General features: G+C 47.2%; 1 protein-coding gene across 5 annotated transcripts in view; it reads left to right on the plus strand.

Moving 5' to 3' along the window:
* The window catches only part of ebf1a (EBF transcription factor 1a), a 57,018-nt gene that overhangs the window by 3,855 nt on the left and 37,091 nt on the right, over window positions 1-16,072 (plus strand). For all 5 annotated transcript variants that reach the window (XM_069531546.1, XM_069531543.1, XM_069531545.1 and 2 more), the window contains exons 5-6: window positions 1,173-1,246; window positions 2,728-2,796. In XM_069531546.1, the coding sequence (XP_069387647.1) occupies window positions 1,173-1,246; window positions 2,728-2,796 (143 nt within the window). The remainder of the gene's footprint in view (window positions 1-1,172; window positions 1,247-2,727; window positions 2,797-16,072) is intronic.

A 16,072-nucleotide genomic window follows, 5' to 3' on the forward strand; every position in this document is an offset into this window, starting at 1 on the left:
TGCTACACCCCCCCGCCCCAGGCCCCCATGCATGCCTGTGTCTGAGACCCTCAACTTCAGCACAGCACAGCCGCCTTGATAAACGACCTGTCTTACCTGTGGAATACATTTACAGAGGCCTAGAAAAGTAGAGGACATGTGTCCTCATACTCTGCCTCTGCACAGCAGCCAGTAAGTGGGGACGGTGTGTGTGTGTGTTTTTACAAGCGTCAGGCAGTATGGATGTGTGTGTGTGTTGTGTGACTGCATGATTGTGCACATGCAGTGTGTGAATATCTCAGTGAGGTGCAGAGGCAGTTGTGTTAGTGTTGTGAGGGAGACAGTGATGCATGCCAGCTCACTCTTTGAGGACCTTGACCCTCATTTCCTCAATGTGAAACAGAACAAACTATCCCACAGTTGTGTTATGGCCAATTCAATCACACAAAAGAAACACAGAGCAGCACATGTGTGGGGTGGTGCACACTCAGGGAATACTGCACGAGGAGGAATTCGATAACGAAGAAAATAAAGCCTCTTCAGCGCTGTTTTGATATCAGGTCTTTTTGTTTTGCCAATTCTGCCTCTAGTGCCATTAGGCTTGAAGAGAGTTTGCCTTAGAATGAAAGGAGTAGGAGGGGATGTTGTTTGTGTGTGCACATGGACGTGTGCGTTTGCATGGTTATCAATGTGTGTGTTTATGAGTGTGTGTGCAGGGTGATCACAGCCCTGGAGAGCATGTTGAGTGGGGTTGGAGGGGTAACCAGACTAGATTTTTGGACGCTGTGCTGCATGGACCAGATGGTGCACTATACTCCAGTCTGGCAGTCCAACTGCTCACTGTACGCTGCACATAAACACTTGTGCCCACACACACAAGCACAAATGCACAGGCAAGAGTAGACACACACACGCACTGGCACACACACACAAATAATTTCTCTGTTACTGTCTCTGTCAGAACTGAGCGTTCCTGTTCAGGAGAACTGGATTCCCACGATACACACATTTGCCAGATTGACAACACTACTCCCAGATGAAAGACACACACACACACACACACACACACTCACGCTCTCTTCTGTTTTTTATTTGCGCCTGCATCGTGCTTGCTTTTTTTTCTTTCAGCGCGCCACATAATAAAATATAAATAATTTTCATTTGAATTTTCTGTGATTCTCTTCCCTCTTTAGGCGATTATCTATGAGGGCCAGGATAAAAATCCCGAGATGTGTCGGGTTCTGTTGACCCACGAGATCATGTGCAGGTAAGACAAAAAACAGGTTACGACTTTTTTTCTATCTGGCTACGTCTTGATTGTAGATGAAGATGAATGTTTTTCTCACATTGGGACTGTCTCTGGTGGTGTAAAGAGGGGGCAAAGACATGAGGAGCACGACTAAATTACAATAGGAATCTTATCATTTTCCTCAAAGTGGGTTGGGAGATGGGCCCTGGCCTATTTTTTGTGTGTGTATGTGTGTGTGTGTGTGTGTGTGTGTGCATCCTTCTCATGTTCAGCTAATTAGGACAAGGAAAAGCTCATTACTCAAACCCATCCTCCTTAGTCTGTGTAATACATGCAGTTTGCTGTGTCCTGACAGTGACTTATGTGCCGACTCGAATTACACATAAAATACAGACACACACATTCACCCACACTCGCACACACTGAAAAGTAGTAAGCATTTGGAATCAATGAAAAAGCGTCCGTAAATGCACCGCACAGCTCACAGTGACCGTCCCTCACAAAGCCACCATGTAGAAATACATGTAGAGGTGCATGTAGAGAAATGGCCGGTGGCGAAAGTGCAGCCACTTCCTGGTTATCACACAAGGCAATTTAGACCTCTTGTTTTCATATGCTGCAGGAAACGGTCGAGATCAGAAATCTGATCTGGCTCTCCAAGCCTCCTGTCCTGAGGGACCCAAGAAAGCACAGAGAGGGGGGTCAATCTCTCTCTCTCTTTCTCCCCCCTCGTCTCTCACTCACTTTTATGTGTGTCTCCTCCCATACACATCCAGTAGATGCACTCGTGCTGTCAGACACAGGTACACACAGACATGCGTAATCCATACACAGACGTGGAGAAAAAAAAGGTAGACACGATGATACCTTTGGGTGGGTGGGTGGGTGGGTGAGAGGGGGTGACGTCTCACAACACATTGTTAAATTGTGCTGCAGTCAAATGATTTAAAAAAAAAAAAAAAGGACTCGTCACATCAGTATGCAGCCCCCTTCTACCCAGAATGCACTACTCCCCGGGTCCAGTGGGACCACTCTGTGACCCACTTCTGAGAGCGAGAGAGAAAGAGAAAGAGGGAGGCAGGATAGAGGGAGGGGACCAGAGCTGAGGAAAAATAGAGAACATAAGATGTCTGGTTGTGTGATGTCTGACAGAAATGGAGCTAACCTGAGCCCTGGAGGCTAATTCAAGTTTATATCTACCCTCATACAAACGCGCTGTTTTTGCTCTTCCATTCCAAACTTTGCCTAAAATCTCCGGGCTGATCTCCCCGGCTGATCTCACCCGCTGTAGCACCAGAGCCCCGGTCTTACCTCCACAAGCCCTGCAGAAATCCAACTCATGCTTCTTCTTCAAGAGTCTCACGCCCTTTAACTCCTTTCTCTTCCCTGAGTTGTACCTTATCTTGCTCCTTGTGTTGTTAACATCATGACAACTAACTCTGCTTTGTCTCTACCACCCCCCACCCTCCTCCTCCCCTTCTTTTTTCACCCCTGTGCAGCCGATGCTGCGATAAGAAGAGTTGTGGCAACAGGAACGAGACCCCGTCAGACCCCGTCATCATCGACAGGTAAGCAAACTCTGCCCTTTGACCCCGGCTGACATGACGCTGCGCTGTCATCGCAGCACGTACGGCTGTTTCTGAACCAGGGTAGTGAGTGTGCAGAATACATAGGTGGAAACTGTTGCAAAAACACACTAAGTGTAAAATCATAACAACATTTCATTTAAATTTCCAGTGAAGTCAGCACATATAAGTTATTTTCCCACGTGTGATTTGGCTGCTACATGTAACCTGCAGGCCTAATAAAACAGGCCAAAGGTTGTTCGCATTTTCTGCAGTCATAATCGTGTGTGCAGGCAAAATGTGTGAAACAGCGATAAGTAATATTCCCTGTGTGTGCATGTGCGGGTGTGTGTGTGTGTTTGGAAGATCAATCACTGAGCTGTTGAACTTCAAGTGTGGTCTGACAGTGTTTGTGTGGTTGTGCTGATGACTCCGCTGATGAGCGTTATTGGCTGCAGCCTGGCGTGTGTGTGTGTGTGTGTGGGTGTGTGTGTGTTTAAATCTCATGGTGGGACGGGGTTAGTTTACCGACGGTTGACACTAACACACTTTTTTCTTTGAGTACACACCTTTCCCCTTCCATCATAAACTACCTCTGACTGATCTGCAGCAGCTCACATGATTTATGGCCAGTTGGAAAAAAAGAGCAGCCCTGTAGATTTACAGTGTGGCCTGTGCTGTGTGTGCATGTGTGTGGCACACATGTAGACAAACGGGGTGAGGGGAGATTATTTGTTTATACTTGAGCGTTTGCTGAAGCGTGCAGATTTAAGAGGCGAAGAAGAGGTGAAGTGATCTTCCACAGAAAAGTCACCGTCTCTGTGTTTTTTGTATTATCAGGTGAATAGAAAGGAATTGTGTTTGATTTTTGTTTTATGTGCTGATTTGAATTTGTCACATTCACGTGTATTTGTGTTAATGAGGCAGTGACCTGTGCTATATGATGAACACAGCTGTCCTGTTCTTGCTGCTGCTCTGTCAAATACTCTTTACCTGTGTATGTATGTGTGTGTGTATATCTTTGTGTTTGTGTGTGTGCATGTGTGTGTGTGTGCGGGCGCCACCCTTGTTCCGCTCCAGTGAAGCGGAAGGCCTCACCTCAGTGCTCCCTGAGACAGCTGCACCCCACCACATGGCCTCAGACAACACGCCTGCCCATCACTCTGTGCCATATTTCTGATTTCTGTTTCCCTGTGTGCATACTTGTTGAATTTCTCATCTGTGCCCCCTCCATTGCACCGTCTTAGCGGGGGGGGGGGGGGGGCACCATCTTGGCTCCATGGGTAAACTTCTCCCTCGCAGTTGCCCCGCACTTTTTGAGCGGAGCTACCTTGGTGAAACAGGCTGCCGCAAACAGCTTTCTTTCCCACACTGAGCATGTGTTGTGGCCGCTCGCTGGCGGTATTCCCCCGGCGCCCTCGTGGCTCAGGTGTGAGGGCAGCATTAACGAACAACAAATTAGAACGGGGGGAGGAAAAACAACAGCAACATATCTCAGTTTTCCTCTCCAGCGAGCTCTCTTTTCTGGACACGAAAATAGGTCAGGTGAGAGGAGAGTGGTTGTGGGGGTAGGTAGCTTGTTTTAAAGAGTGGTGGGGGGGTGTGAAGGGGTATAAGGAGAGGAGGGTTTATACGTTTGCTCGTTTAGTACGACTATATTCTTGGCAGTTGTAATAATCAGAGATTCATACACAAACAAACAACTGTGAGGCTGAAACTGACTCAATTACCAAGAGTTTCCCTCCTTCAAATTCATAAAGAAATACCATCAGCACTCGGCCCCTTTCCACCCTTGAAGTTATTTAGTTCGTTAAATAAGGGCTCGTTAGCCCTCTGCTGTTTCACAGAGATGATTAGATTTTACAGCCCTAATTAGCCGGGCTAGCTCTAACTCTTCTGGAAGAGTAATGGGTCTGATTGCCTAATTAGCTCTCTCTCGTTAAAGACGGGAGAAACAGGCCACTGCAGCAAAACCGCATGAACGAGGAAAAATAAAGTCAGCTAATGAGAAACTTATTTGATTGTTAGGAGAACAAATCTGGTACAGTGTGGAATCGGCGGCGCTCTGGGTGCTGTACTCGCTCTCTGGGAGGATCACTCTCTCACCGCTGTGTGAATCTCGAGCTCCTGTTATAAAGAGAATTTGTTTGGGCTTTAAAGCACTGTCGAGGAGCGACGTGATTCCGATTTTAATTATGGAGCATTTGTTTATGCCACGATGAGCAGAAAAGCACTTAAGGATGACTTAGATTTTTACTCGAGTTGAAAGAAACATCCCTCAGCGATATGTCGTGTTCTCTGGTTGTTTTCGTTGAGGCCTGTTAGCGGCCGAGGCAGCGTTCAGTTTCACAAGAGTTGTTGTCATCTCCGACCGTCTCAGATGAGTTTCAAAGCCCATCTGATGTGAATCAGCTCGTGCCGGAGATGAAGACAGCTCGTGCCATATTTTATGTATTGAATCTCGGAGGTGGTGAGTGTTTGGGGAACTTCAGAGGGACCCTGTCATGACATGTTGCGTCTGTGCTCGACATCGTGCAGGGTGGGGGGTGCAGCTGAGAGGTGAGAGACTCCCGTGTGCCTCTCTGTGTCATCCCCCAGGGAAACATGTGTGGTCTACTTTAGCCTCTTACAGCGGTAGGATAATATGAGGGGAGCCCTTAACCCCCCCACCTCCACTTCCACCTCTCTCAGTCAGTCCTGGTTAGCGTGGGGTTAATCGTATGCAGCCACTGCCAGTCAACCTATCATGTGCCTGGATGGGCCTCAAATCACAAACACGTTTTCCTCTCACCCATGTTACACCTTTGCTATCTCTCCGCGTAGCCCCTCTTAAATCTGCCCCCCTCCCCTCTGACACAGAACTGCTGTTGTTAATTTTCATCCATGTAATTGTGGACTAATCTCTTGGCCTTGCTCGCTTTGGGGGTATGACTGTCCCTGCGGCCCTGTGTGTCCTACCACCACCTGTGTCCTGTGTCCCTTTCCTGCCCGTCCAGTTCCCCCAGGCCTGCCGCAGGGTGTCCCCGCAGGCAGGGAGAGCCTCTCCGGAGGAGGGGGAGAGAGACTCTGTGTTACCAGAGATAAGAATCCGCTGGGTTCGCCCTGCATATCCCATGATCCCCACTTCCATTCACAGTGAGGGGAGTTGTGCAGCAGTGGGGTTGAATTTACATGCACACAATGTTATTTCAGGTTTATTGCTGTTTTTGAGTGTGTGTTTGTGTTTGCACACACTCCTCGCAGCCCGCTGTTGATGTGGCCCATTTCCTCGCATGCCGTGTCTGTGCTTGTGTATCCGCGTCGATGTTGGTTATTTCCCCAGGAGTGTGTGTGTGTTGATAGAGGCCACTTCCTGGCAAGTGTGTGTGTGTCTTGAGTGAAGAATGTCGGGCAGGAAGTGCTCCTCCCGGGGAGGATGATGTCATGGCCGGCGGCTTCCTGTTCTGCGAGCGGAGTGGAACGAAGTCTCAGCTTCATGGTGGGTAGTTAGCACTTGTGGACCAGAAGCACGCTTCATGGTTTTTGGTTCGCATCTCAGCTGCTTCTGGTGTGCACCTGGATCATCACCCGATACATCTGGAAAGAAAAAAATTAACTTCTCTCCCTGTGTTTTGAGGATTGTTACATTTTTCAAGCCAAAGTATTTCTTGCTTGTCACTCTTCGCCTCTTTGTCTCCCTTTCTAGTGGGGAACCCCATCATTGTTTTGGTAGTTATGTTTAGATGCACTTCCTGGGGTGAGAGGTCATGTGTTGTCTTGGCTGGGCTAACGTGTGCTAGTGAATAATGTATGTCATTGACTTTATGTCAGCGCTGCCAGCCCCCCAAGTCGAGCCCACCCATGTTTAATTCATCCATCTCGTTTGTGTGTGCGCTTGTGTATATGCGCATGTATTTGTGTGTGTGTCTGTGTGTGTGTGTGTGTGTGAGAGAGAGAGAGCACAAACATGTATGTGTGTGCCATTTAGAGGCCCAGTGTGCACCTGTCCAGCCATTAGCCTCCCTTCTCATTTGCATTTGATGCTAATGTGGTTTACTGGCTGCGCCTTCCGTCCCCTCACTGCAGTTTCACTTTCATATCCATGACTGTGTTATGGTGACAAGGTGAAAGCACACTTGCAGTGCAGTTATCCTTCATCCCTCTGACTGAATTCAGCTCTGATCTACTGGTTTCTAACCACTGAGGTCTTCATTGTTGCGCATCTATGTTTTATTTCACGCAGGATTCACCCTCCCTCCTCTATTTAACTTTTTTTCACAGCTGAATTTCCTGTTGTTTTAAACACTAGCTTGATATTTCCCTCTCAGACAAAGAGAAGCCAGAAACTGAGTCACAAGATCCTGAGAGTGATAGATCTCAACAGCGTGGTTCCTTCTGGGAAAAATCAATTCTGACTAGAGATTTTGACTGCCAGCCACAATGTTTTAACCATCCGAGGTAGACTCACCATGAGCTACGAGATTGACGTTACATTGAAATGTTTATCATAACTTAGGCACGCTGGATGTTGTTGGAAAGGGTTGGTTTATGGGATGCGTAGTTAAAAAAAAATGTGTTGCTCCACCTCAAATGTTTCATGGTCACGACTCATTCCGTCTTCCTGGTTCTACGCTCTCTGATGTTTACATTTTTGAAACATCCATGGAGAAAATGAATGGGAAATTCACTTACAGATCCAGAGCTGCTCTGAAAGTGGGTGGTCACTGTTATGCTCTATTGTCTTGTTCATGTGGCGGATTACGGTAGCTGCTCTGAACCTTTATTAACTTATATGATCTTCCCTCAGCTCATTTTGGGAGGAGAGAATGTGCATTGCTGTTTTCTTCTTGATGTGCTGTTTCTTTTTGTGCAGTCTTAGGAGGGACAGCTGCATTAGATGTTATGGGAGGCTTTTGAAAAGGACCAGGCCCTGAGCTGGTTGTGGTGTTTGTGCAGTGCTCAGGGGCAAAGAGGCAGAGAGAGTTGCTGGCTCATCGATATGCAGGCAGAACTCCCCTCCCTCAGGTGCTGGCTGCCTCACAAATCTGCACACACACATGCAGGTCTCACCCTCAGATAAACTCGTTCACAAATGCACATGCAGATGCACGCATGCGCAGAGCTGACACTCCACAGGCGTGCAAAAATATAATACACACCCTCACACATACACCCTCACACATTGACCTGCAACTCTCTGCATCTGTTTGGTTGTCCCCCCCCCCCTCGCGCGGTGGGACCCCCCACCTACCCCCAGGGTTGGAGGAAAGCGCGGCCCCAGGGGACGGACTGCTGTGCTGATTGACAGCAGGGAGTTTGGAGGTCGAGGAGCCTCTAAAGTAGTGCTGCTGCTTTCTCTCTCATCCAGACCTTCAGCGCTCTCACCCCCACCAACAACTGGCTCGCTTTCATTTGTGAACAGCACACAATAAAAAAAAACTGTATACCTGAGTTTGTTTATCCCAGTATGAAATATCAAATTAACACAAGCTGTTTTTGTTTTGCGGTGGAGGAAACAATGAGAAACACGCTGGAAATAAGTATTTTTTTTAATGCTCAAGTTTGTCTGTGTTGCATTGTTTAATTCTTTCCCCCATTAAACTAAAATAGAGCTGCCATCACACTTAATAGGTACTTACTCATGCTCACCAGCTGAATGCAGGTAGCAGTCAGTTTATTAGGGCATATAAAATGTAATTTACAAATGTCGTTACAGGGAAAAGTTCTGGCTTTCATGGCATGGGGAGTTTTTTGGCTGCGGCTACTGTAAATAGCCCAGTTGTAGCTCTATTTTCTCTGTAAACTGCTTTGTCATTACTGCTCAACATTCCCCGCTTGACCTGCACGGCTGCTCTCCTTGGCCGTCCCCTCTGCCTTTGTGTCAGTGTTTGTTCTGTCCCAGAATGAAGGGTTTCGGCCGACCAGAGCTGACCCAAATGAGTAGCGTCCTACTTCTCTGAGAGCTATTTAAGACATTTCTTGGTGTTGGAAATTGCAGGACACGGAGCGAGAGATAGAGATAGAAGGGGAGTTAAATAGAGTGAAGATATATTTACCATATGAAGGCTCTCATGTGTGACGTGTGAACATGTGCGGTGCTGGAAGTGAGAAAGGAGCGACGTTTTCCAGGATTTAGTCCGTGACTCGCCCTAGAAGATGCGCTCAATTTGCTTTTCAAATGAGGCGTGAAGAGCACAAGTGTGTGCGCCTCTCAGTGTGATGCTATACATTTGGACATGCATGGTTATGTGTGTGTGTGTGTGTGTGTGTGTGTGTGTGTGTGTGTGTGTGTGTGTGTGTGTGTGTGTGTGTGTGTGTGTGGCAGGAGCAGGGCTTTGTTTTCTCAATGCTCTGATGTGTGTGGACAGTCTTGCGCAGGGTCCACTAAGTGCTCTCTCACAGCCAATGTGCTACGCGGCTGCCTGCGTGCTGCTAGTAATTGAATAGACACACCAGCAGCACGCTCCCCACTGAAGGATACTCAGGCGTCCTCTCCCAGCAGGCCGCTGAGCCACTGTGTCATCCAACAGTATCGCTTTCTCAGCCCTCACTGATTATTCATTGTTTACTGATTATCTTCTGCTAAGTGAGAACGCAGACTATATGCTTCATGCCCGCTCCATATGTACCCCCCACCCCAAAAGCTGGCGTCTCACTTCCTCCCAGCCCGTTTCCCTCCCCAGCCTCCTCTTCTGGCACTTTACCTCAGCGCCGTGGCCCAGGATGTTAAGTCCAGGTGTCCAGGATGAGTGCCGGTGACCCGCTGTGCCAGAGCGAGGTGTATAGTTCGTTGATTGTTTTCCATCAATCTGTCCAGGAAGAATAGATCGCTGGCCAGACGCTCTGAGCGGCGTTCTCAGTTTCACACGTTACAATGGAAGGAAAACCTGCTCGCCATAGAAATGAGACAGGGAGGGAGAGATGTGGAGTGTGATTGTAGCGGTGGGTCTCTGCGACACAGGAGTGCTCCTTGTTAAGAAGTTCTGAAAATGCTACTTAACTTTATATCAGGTTTCTGCCTTGTTACTCTCTCTGGTTATACAGCGTAGACAACCATCTACATCTTGGGGTCACAGAACTCAGACCGTGTAGAATTAACTAATTTTTTGTAGAGGTCTTGTACTGTCCTAAATCGCCCACAATCGTTTGCGGGCGATTTAGATAATCTCGTGGAACCCTCAAGTTAATTTCTGAGGATGGGCACAACTGAAGCTGCAAAGGGACACAGGATATGCAAGGCAGGTGTGATGCCTATGCGCTGTTAAAAGCAAGTATATCTCCGACCATAACGACAACAAGGATATCTGCTAGTTGTTGTAGTTCACAATGCCAACTAGTGGTTTGATCGGTTAGTCTGTGAAACCTCTAGCACCTAGTTAGTACTCAGTAACTACTTCACTATTTCCAAGGTGAACCTTTTTCTTATATATGAATATTGTGACATTGAGCTCGACTAATTTGAGCTGTAGCATAAAGAGACGAAAGCAGATCTTCAAGGGAAGCATCTCTGCCGTAATTAAAGTAAAGCAGGGACGTCAACACACAGACAATTTTGGTCAACAGCATTGTTCGATCAAAGGGACAATATATTCTCACATTCCTAATATATTCTTTTTTACTTTGCATTAATCATCAGCAAATGAGACCCAAGCACATGTCACTGTTCCACTTCAAAAAGCCGAGCTGGATTTAAAGGCCCGTGTTTGTGTTTATGTAAGTGACGAGGGGAGACAAAGTAAGGCGTAGGCAATCGACGGAGACACTTTGTTGTTTTACACCGCCTCACCCCCCTTTGTGTGTGTGCTGCTCGCGTTGTTTGTTTGTTTGCAGCGCGGCTTGACCTCGCTGAGAAGAATGTTCACTCGTTTCCTTTCCGTCCCGTGTTTGCCTCTCTGAATTTCTCCATCCATCTGTCTCTCTTCTTCTTCTTCCTCCTCCTCCTCCACCTCTTCTTCTCGTTCTCCTCTTTCTGCCCCTCTGTCTATGTGTCTTTTTTTCTCTTTTGGTCCTCCCACTCAAAACTCCATATTTAACTCTGGAGGTTTTTTCAGTTAATCACACTTGGAATCTTCCCCCCCACGTTTGAACGCTCTTTCCTCGGCAGCGCATTCTCCCTGGATCTCTGCGTATGAGGCACGGGGAGAGTCACGCTAATTATCCCGGTTATTGGCTTCTCCAATGTGGTAGCTGTGATTTACATGAGGTGACATTCAGTTCAAACGCATAGACCTTCACAACCTTTTTCTGGAAAACAATTAACAGCGCAGCTTTCTCCTCTGCCTGCCTCCTGTACCCTCTTTCTTTTTTCTCTCTCTTGCTACACACCACTCCCTCTCACTCTTCCTCTTGGCTATTGTCTTCACACAAACAGGGAAGATTTACTGCCAAAAAAGAGTGAGGGTGTGCGACGAGGAGAAATTGTTAGTGCACATGCTGTAACAAGTGATTACTGGCTTGTTAACTGACAGTTTTTCTTTTTGGTGGATTTTCAGAGGAGTTTGCAAGAACGAATCACATCGGTATAAACTTTGCTTTTGCAGGATTTTACCTGATCTTAAACTGTTTCCCCATCTCCTGCATGTATCTGCGGCTGACCCTCGAAAATTCACTCTCTTAAACACACACACACACTAACGGTACGACATATAGCCCACACACACGTGTTCAAACACAAAGACAAACTTACAAGCGCGCCGTTAATGAAGCACATCTCTGTTCTGTCATGACGCCTGTGTTAGCATGACAAGATGTTTACACACACAATCACGCCCGCGCCTCTGATGTGGGCCAGGATGAAAGAGACATTAGAGGAGAGAGAGGAGGGAAAAAAGAGGAGGCAGAGACGTGACGGCGAGCGTCGGGTATGGACTGCTTCTCTCATTTTGACAGGAGGAGAGTTGTAACAGTACCCCACTGAGAGCTGAGAGAGAAGACTCGGAGAGATGGGCAGACAGACAACAGAGAGATAGAGAGAGAGATGTACCTGGAGGGAAATGTTCTGAAAAGGAAATCATTTCTCTTCTGTCTACAGAGGACTTCTCTGAACTCAACCACATTCTCAAATCCAGAGGAAAACAATTAGATCCACCCGCTTCCCCCTTGTCCCGCAGTGTAGATTACAAATGAGCAAACCTGGCATTTATCACATTACTACAAACATTTATTAAAGCCGGTTCCCCTCGAAAGCTGCAGAGATAACAGTGGGTAATTGCAGAGACTGGCTCTATTAGTTAAGTATGCCTAATGTCACTGCCTCAGAGCATTAATGGACGCCGTAGTATTATGTTCCTGCGCTCATTACCACCCCACTCCCCTTCAAACAGATACACACACACACACACAGCGTCTCCCCCCTCCATTGACCCTGCAGCAGGAGTCTGTGCCACTCTAATGAGAAATGGAAAACACTACTCCGCAAGACACACACACACACATATGGATTAACACACTCATGCACACAGTGGGAGCCATTACAAGGGGACAGAGGGGTACAACAGTATAATCACACACGCCCAGGGAAACAATTGTGCCGTTATCAGAGTGATCACATTATAAAAGTTTAATAAACACCAAACGGCCTAATGGTGAATTAGCCTGCATCTGCCCTGTGTTGTGCCAGGCTATAATTAGTGATTTAACAGAGACAAACAAATGTTTTTTAGCTCCAGCTTTTTTCACAATCAAGCAACGGATTTTTAGTTGGACGTAAATTATTGTGTTTGTCCAGAATTAAAAGAGAATGTGTGGCAACGTATGAGTTATTTATTTATTTTTTCTGTTGTTTGTTTTTCTGTGATCTTGACTCTAAGGCCCCAAAAATTCACACACACACACACACACACACACACACACACACACACACACACACACAGAACACTGAACCACTGAGAGCGGTTCAGTGTTCTGGCTCAAGCTCGAGTCTGGTTTTCTAAGTGGCACTTGAGATGTGTGTGGAGAGAGGCGGATGGGTGCTTGAGATTGTTGAGGAGGAGGAGGAGGGAGGGGGGATGGAGAGAAGAAAAGAAACAGGAAGAGATGGCGGTGAATGACGTGGAGTAACTTAGTCAAGAGAAGGAAATAAAATGACTCCTCTCCTCTCCTGTGTGTCTTTTATGTGTGTGGGGACATGGACATTAAATCAATAACAATTTATAATTTAAAATCACAAGGACCTATCACTTTTTATAGAGCCTCCATCCTCGCTCATCAATATTACATCAGGTCCCAGACTCTGCAGGGAGCAGGATGGTGAGAAAATGGCTGAGGAGTGAGAATATGGCTTTGGTCCAGTGTATGTGTGTGTGTCTGTATGCGTGTGGGGTGGGGTAGTGGGTTGGAGCGTTGGGGCATCTGCTGAGGTTGTAGAAAACATTGCTTCTAGCATACACAAATGTGCAGACGCATACCCTGCTTTGCCAGTGTGTGTGTCTGCATCTGTCCGGCTGCTTTCGTGTGTGTGTGTGTGTGTGTGTGTGTGTGTGTGTGTGTGTGTGTGTGTGTGTGTGTGTGTGTGTGTGCATGTGTGCATGTGTGCTTGCCAGCTGAGTGACAGCTTAGTATTGATCTGTGGGAGGCCCTGGTGTCATTAGACCCAGTATGGACCAGCAGGCACACGTGGAGGTCAGGGCATGAAGTTTGTGTTTTTGTGTGTGTATGTGTGTGTGTGTGTGTGTGTGTGTGTGTGTGTGTGTGTGTGTGTGTGTGTGTGTGTGTGTGTGTGTGTGTGCGTTTAGGCGTGTGGGGGGACCAAGTGTTCAGTAGTGACAGGCTCAAGCCTCTGAAAGAAAATCAATCGTGTCATAAGAGGAAGGTTTCCTCCAGCCTCCTCCTTCTCCTTTTCTCTTCCCCCTTCTTCTTCCTCTCATCCTTGCTTCTCTTTTTTTCCCCCTTTTCCTCTTTTTTCCCTTCATTCTTTTGAGCTGGGAGATCCCCCACAAACCCTCCATTTACTCTTTAACCACTCCCTTCTTCCTTGCCTTTCTTTTCATTTTTTTGAGCATCTCAGTTTCTCTGCTGAACACAGAGATAGCACTCATGGGTCAGGACAGGGGTTGCATGTGTGATGTGCAGATCAATCCGAAGGGTTATCCTGGCAAAAAGGAGCCATTAGTGACATAACTGATCCTGGATCAGCCCTCATTAACTAAAAGGGCACAGGGGCTGTTTGTCCAGATAAAAGAAATAACCCCCTAACCAGAGCCAATTCAACTCGGAGGGCACGGACCAGTTAAATTGATGGCATGTGTTGTTTTGTTTGAGTTTTATTCGCAAAGAAACTGATTTGAGACTTTGTTTAATTATGAATTCCGGCGGCTGTCCTTCAGTTATTTATTATTAAGCATGAGCGCACACACACACACACACACACCGGGCAAGCATCCACCTGTTCTCCTCTCTCGCCTGAGGGGACTAGTATGGTAGATAACAGTTTGAGTGGGCCTGCTGCAAAACACTAATCAGACCTAACACTGCCTAATTAGCACAGAGTCCGCTGATTGGCTTACAGCAATAATTAACACAGGTGAGAATAATTAGCTCCCCATAGACCTGTTTGCGCGAATGTGTGTGTGTGTGTGTATGTGTGTGTGTGTGCGTGTGTGTGTGTGTGTGTGTGTGTGTGTGGGGAGGATGTTATTATGCAGTCTTGGTCCCCAGTGAGACTCAGGAGGCAGAGAGAAGAATCAAACTCATTACTGAAACCAGGCCAACCTGTGTTAGGTGCTCTGCTTTCCCACACCCAGAGAATTAGCCACAGAGATCTACCTCACATCTCTCCTCTCTCTTCATATATGTGTGTGTGTGTGTATATATCTTCCTTCTGTCCTCTCTCTTTCTCTGCATCCCATTCCCGTCAGCCCCCCCTATGCTGATGACTGAAGGTGCGTTTGAGGAATTTCACCGCTAGGTGAACCTGTTAAGATAAGAAGAAACACAGACACGGGGCATCTTTCTATCATATTCTGTCTCTCATGGTGGTCGGCTCTTCTCTTTTTATCCCCCGCCCATCGCTTTTCTCATCTCTCTTTAGAGTAGTGGACAAAATAAAGGGAGAAAAAGAAATGTTGGCAAGCACCGTCTTCCTCTCCATATAAAAAGCTTCAGCATATACAGTACATTCTCCCTCCCCATAAAATAGTATACCTTACACACTCCATGAACTACTACTTACCACCTGGCTCCATATAGAAGATACTGAATCATGCTCAGCCAAAGCCTGGTGTTGCCTCCTCAAGAGAGGGAGATAATGAGAAAGAGTAAAGAAGGAGAGACAAAGAAAGGGAAAGAAGAGGGGGATAGTGTTTTTCTGAAACTCTGTCCGTCGTTCATCAGTCTGTAAGCAGCATGGTGTCCTCCATCTCACTCTCCCTTGGTTATTTTTACCAAAGTGCTGTGTCTTTGATCAAGCTAACATCACAGAGGAGAAGACGGGCAGGCAGACATTGAGAGGGGGTTAATATTGGAACACAATTGACGGCTTGTCACTTTTAGCTCCGAGGCACCGACATCACCAAGTAGTTAGTTAGGTTCCGGAGAGGGAGGTATAAAAGGGGGGTAACGCACATACACACACACACATCTCCAAGAGCTTTTCTTGTGCTAAATAAATAACAAGCGACGATGTGAATTGGTGTTTTCCTGGAGCGTGCGGCTGCTCCTGGGATGTATTTTTCATATCAAGACATTTTAGAGTGGTTTAGGAGTGTAGGATGTACGGATAATGAATTAACCCCCACAACCCAAACTGTGCACAAACACACAGTTTTGCTGTCATGCACACACACCTGACCACAGGTGCACCACAGCTTTAAAGCCAGGCACACTGAGGCCGACTCCCGCCCCCTCCCAAACTCGCTCTCTACACCAGTGTTCTCCACACACCAGGGCCCAGGGAGGTGCCAGGGGCGACATCAGCCTATAACCATACACCAGCAGAGGCACAGTGGGAGAGGGAGGCTTATTGTTGGCTGACTGATCTCCAGTCTCGCACTGACAAGCCTCCCCGTGTTCGCTGGATTTGTTTTTTTGTTGTGTTCACTCCTGGTAAACACTTGCCTCTCAAAACAGGCAGCGACTGCCACTGTCACACGGAGGCTGTCAAAACAACGCTCACCCGCACATCATCGCACCGATCCGCTCGACACACAGACACACACACCAGGAGATGTACGTACGAGCAAAATGGATGTACTCAAAGGCGGCTAAATGCATATAAGAGCTGTTAAAGCGATGTTTATGGGAGGCATTTGCATAGTGTTCATAGCACTTACACACACACTCTCTCCCTCTCTCTCAGACACAG

The sequence above is a fragment of the Paralichthys olivaceus genome, chromosome 9 (genome assembly GCF_024713975.1).
Source record: "Paralichthys olivaceus isolate ysfri-2021 chromosome 9, ASM2471397v2, whole genome shotgun sequence".
NCBI classification, from domain to species: Eukaryota; Metazoa; Chordata; class Actinopteri; order Pleuronectiformes; family Paralichthyidae; genus Paralichthys; species Paralichthys olivaceus.